Below are 4,556 nucleotides of genomic sequence, written 5' to 3'. Positions count from 1 at the left end.
CAGGGGGGCGCGCGCCGGAGGAGCGGGCGGCCTGGACGGTCCCGAGCGAGGGGCGCATGTCGGCCGAGGGATCTGCGGCACATTCACCCTCAGACTCCAGGGCGACGGTGTCCCGTCACATTTACGACACGGAAATGCGGGACGGACTCACGGCCGGCAGGTGCGACGACGCCCTATTGCCGCTGCTGCACCTGCTGGGCTTGGCCGGGGCACCGCCTGCCGACCCCGCTGCAGGTGTGCCTACCACCACGGACTTATTGCCTGGTGCAGGCCTCCCATGCTGCACCTATACATCGTTTCATTTTGTTGTTGTTGTCAGTTTGTTTTCATTCGAGTCGAGCCATAACATTGAACGGTGTCATTGTATCCCCGCCACTTGCAGTTCTGGAGGGGGTGCGGCCCGACAGGGCGGCTCTGTCCACGGTGACGTCCACTCAGCCCAGCTGCAGGTCGGCGTCGACCACCATCGTGCGGGCTCCAGAGGCGCCTCGGTGGCCTCGGCACAGCCACCCTTCCTCGGCGCGCCTGTGCCGGTGGGCTTACCGCTCACAGTCCCCAACAAACGCACCGGTCTATCAGTGTTGCCGCAACGCATGGCGAAACTCTCTCGCTCCTCTGCAAAAGTCGTTGCTGCTTTCCTCCAGCTGTCGTCGCACCGGTTTGTACAACAAAATGAGAGACGAGTTTCAGGTAAAAATAGTTTATTTATGTACACTTCTAGATAAATATCACAAACATTAAGTGCATCGACGATGCGGGAGAATTTCAGATAAGATCACAAGTGATGCCATTGCTCCCTCGAACAATACATACAATAGTTATAGCATAGCTTTGCTAGTACTTTTCTGTTATTGTCTAGTATATTGTACTTTCTGTTCAAAAAGAAATACACAAATAAAGTTGAATTTTCATACAGTCATGAGCAGTACATTTTATGTACATGGTGATAACAAAAATTCCTCAAGGCACTCCATTAGATATGTACTGGGGAAAGGGAATTCCCTGGCAGCACACTAATGTAGATACAAAACTCCATCATAAGATTTCAATTGAAATCGCTACCGTATCACAATAATTAAGTTGATTAACACTTTAACATGCACGGTTCTTAAATCGCTACCAATGCGCCAGGAAAATAAGCACATCAAGTTTTCAGTCAGACTCCGATTTGACCCGCACACACCGCAAAAAAAATAAATGAAGACAGAAAAAAATACATTACACAGTCTGATTGGAAGCACAGCCAAACAAAAGGAAGGATCAAGGCACTAGGGGTCCCCAGAACATTTTGCTGGGCCGCCTCGGGTCCTCCGTGAGGAAGAAGTCCCTGCCGAGCTTTACGAACTCCTTAGAGCTCAGCCGCCCGTCTGTGTTGGTGTCGATCACGTTGAAGGCGTTAGTCGCGTCCTGCAGCACAATAATACGTCTCCAGTTAGAAACATCGTGGAAAATACAATAATTTTATTTCTCATTTATCTATGAATAGAGAGTCTCATTCATTGTAAAGAGAAATCCCAAGTTGTCTTGAATAAAACACAAAAGAACACGTTATTATCCGAAATTGCAGTAGTTTACCTGGTCAGTCAGGCCCAGGCATTGGAAGAAGATCTTGAACTCTTCGACCGAGATCTCGCCGCTCTTGTCCTTGTCCACAGCCTTGAAGAGGTACGGAAGGAAAAGATGCGCCTTCTTCTTGAGCGACTTGTCGTTCACCATGTGCTGCATCTCGGCCAGGTACTGCTCCGTCGTCACCAGGTTGTACGCGTCCAGGCTCCCCCACTGCTCCTCCCACATTTGCTGTGCACAGAATTTTACACCGTCGTTAGACACGGAGCTCGCCTGGGAGGTAGGCAACCCATCCTACACCGAGACACCACTTCACTTGCCTGGATCGCCTTGTGGAACTCCTGGGTGTCCTGCGCAGAGAGATGCCCCAGGTCGACGAAGCGATCGGCGAGCAGCTTGTAGTCGTCGTACGAGATGACGCCGTCCTTGTTGAGGTCCAGCAGGCCGTGCAGGGTGCGCATCTTGCGCCGCCAGAACTCGCTCTCGCCCTGTGGATCAGAGAAAGCACGACGTGAAGGTGATGGTCTGGTCAAGTTGCTGGACGCATGACAACGAGCTGCGTGGGTGTCGGCGTCCCCAACAGCCGTGGCCGTGGCGGCACGTATCTACTCACCCTCAGTTTTTTTGACCGGTCGTCGTCCGAGTCGGAATCGGAGTCCGAGTCGTCGTCCAGCTTCTTGGCGCGGCCGTGCTCGGGGGCCCTCTTGCCGTAGCAGCGCGCGGCCACGGCGGCGAAGGGCGACGTCCTCGGCAGCAGCCCGACCTGGACCACCTGCAACGGCACGAGAAGACGGTGGCGATGAGCTTGGGCAGGACGAAGTATCTGTGGTCCCCGGCGGAATCACTCTTGTACCAGGAGGAGCCGAGGGCTTTTGGAGGCCTTTGGTCCTGCTGAAGACCATGACCGAGGAGGAGGGGGGGGGGGAGGCATCCGAGCGCCGCGCTCTGCTTCACAAAAGCAAGATGATATAATATGGATTACGAGCCGCGGGCCCCGGCGGCGATCAGTCCGCGACCTGCGAATCCCCCCCCCCTTTCCTCTCTCGCTTACCCGCCCGCCCGTGTCCATCTGTCCATCGAATCCCCCCCCCCCCCTTTACGTATAGCCCGCAGGTGTCTGGCCTTGAACCTGCTGCCTGGCAAGGCGAATCGGCGTGGAGCCGCGTTTGTCGTTCTTTTGGTAAAAGGGGGAGGGGCTTTCTGCTGTCTTCGCTGTCCCATGCGATGACGACAGTCCGAATGTCCTACGAACCCACATCCCACATGTGCGCGCCCGGTGTGTTTCTGCTTCTCTTTGTGTGCATGTCCTTCGACTGGCGCTTCAGCGTGGCGCGACGTCACCTGCCGAGCCCGCTGCAGACCTCTCTCTCGAGCTGAGGCGCGTTGCTCCGAGAGGTAGGCTACCATGCGACCTCCCCCCCCCCCCAAACACACACACTTTTCCCCCATCGACACAGCAAAATGAGCAGGGGCTTGGCTTCAGCAGACCACACCCTAAGTCCAACGCCAACGAACTACGTGTCGGCTGCTTAGTGGCTTTATACTTTGGACAACTCGCGGTGGGTACTCAACATTCGAAGCACGGGGGCACCGCGACACGTACCACGACGGGTACACAGCCATTCAAAGTGTAAATTGTATGTCATGCTTTCATTTTTATTGTTTTTAAACCTTTAAGCGCCTGCTTGAAAAGACTACTACAGGGAGGTCCACAGACCCCTTCCTTTATTTTGCTCATACTGTACCGCATGCATGCATGCGGTCGGGTTGCATACTCGCACGGGGCCGCAATGCGCCGTGTTGAGCGACGGTAGGCAAGCCCACCCGCACGCCTGCATGCAGTACAGTATAAGCAAAATAAAGGAAGGGGTCTGTGGACCTCCTCGTGTATGCCCAGGTTGCTCTATTTTACCAATAGCCGAGCAAATGAGCCAAGATTTAAAACCTACAAAACCGATAAATCGAGCGTGAATTTTCCACAAAACATTCATACCGCGTCAGGATGGCAGGCTGGCCCTCCAGAACAGCCAGGCAAGCCAGAGAGTGCAGTTGCACTGCATGCACTTGCTTTCACTCGCGTGTCTATCTTAATAAATTTACGGCTCTGCCCGCGCCGCGCCCGGACGCCCGGACGAGACGACCATCAAGTCAAAGTCTCAACAACTCAGCTCGCGACCATCGGGGAATGACAGAGTATATAGTTCTGAGGGTACTGTATGCGTCCCCCGTAGCTCAGCTCGACGGGCCGTAGAGTATGGTCGGAGCAACGACCCTGGACCGGAGTCTAGCGCCTCTGGAGAAGGCGCGAGGCACTTGGATCCGTGGGACAAATCCAACACCCCACATCCCCGCGCGATACACCAGTCGAAATCGTCTCGCGGCGCAACCAAAAAAAGAGGAAATAAAAATCAACAAGACGATGGAAAAGTACAGCGTTTTCCGGTTACAGAGCTCACTTCCAGTCGACCAGCTTATGGCGCAGGGCAGAGCGGCAGCAAGGCGGAGTGCGGGAGCAGCAGATTTGCCAGCAAGTTAGGCAAAACACCGCGCCGGAGCACACCCGTGTGCAGCGGGCGCGTACCTCCGCCTGCCCACTAGGCAACATCTGCGCACGCGTGTAGAGGGGTTGCCTGCATAGTAAGGAGATGTCGACAGTAGCTCTGGCTGAAAGAAAACCTGGAGGGTCGTGATGCTGGAGCCTTCCCGCTCCCAAGCTGGCCCTGCAGTTCTTCTATCAGAGCACCAGGGCGATAGCAGCCACCGGCCGGCGGCTGCGGCTGCGGCCCGTCCCACTTGCAGCACGAGCACGGTCGACGGCCGATTGCCGATTCGCGTGTCGGCACAGTTCGGTTAAATTAGATAGTCTGTAAGGAAGAGGGGGAGCCGTGGCCATAACGCGTGTGTAATCACGAAGAGCCACAACGGAGCGGGTCGTAAACAAACCAAGTGAAGCCCCAAGGATGCGTCTGGCTGGGGACGGGGAGGGGGGG

General features: G+C 55.3%; 1 protein-coding gene across 1 annotated transcript in view; it reads right to left on the bottom strand.

Annotated features, from left to right (window-relative positions):
- Window positions 1-684: 684 nt before the first annotated feature.
- Window positions 685-4,556, bottom strand: part of LOC113206867 (sarcoplasmic calcium-binding protein) — a gene marked incomplete at its 5' end in the record, with an annotated part of 5,946 nt that continues 2,074 nt past the window's right edge. Inside the window, 4 exon segments of the mRNA XM_026423140.2 lie at window positions 685-1,407; window positions 1,576-1,797; window positions 1,887-2,054; window positions 2,180-2,338. Of these exon segments, the coding sequence (XP_026278925.2) occupies window positions 1,261-1,407; window positions 1,576-1,797; window positions 1,887-2,054; window positions 2,180-2,338 (696 nt within the window).

Source organism: Frankliniella occidentalis, unplaced genomic scaffold (genome assembly GCF_000697945.3).
Source record: "Frankliniella occidentalis isolate FOCC.00 unplaced genomic scaffold, Focc_3.1 Scaffold2592, whole genome shotgun sequence".
Lineage (NCBI taxonomy): Eukaryota > Metazoa > Arthropoda > Insecta > Thysanoptera > Thripidae > Frankliniella > Frankliniella occidentalis.
Note: the sequence above shows the minus strand (reverse complement) of the source record. Positions and strands in the feature narration are given on the sequence as shown.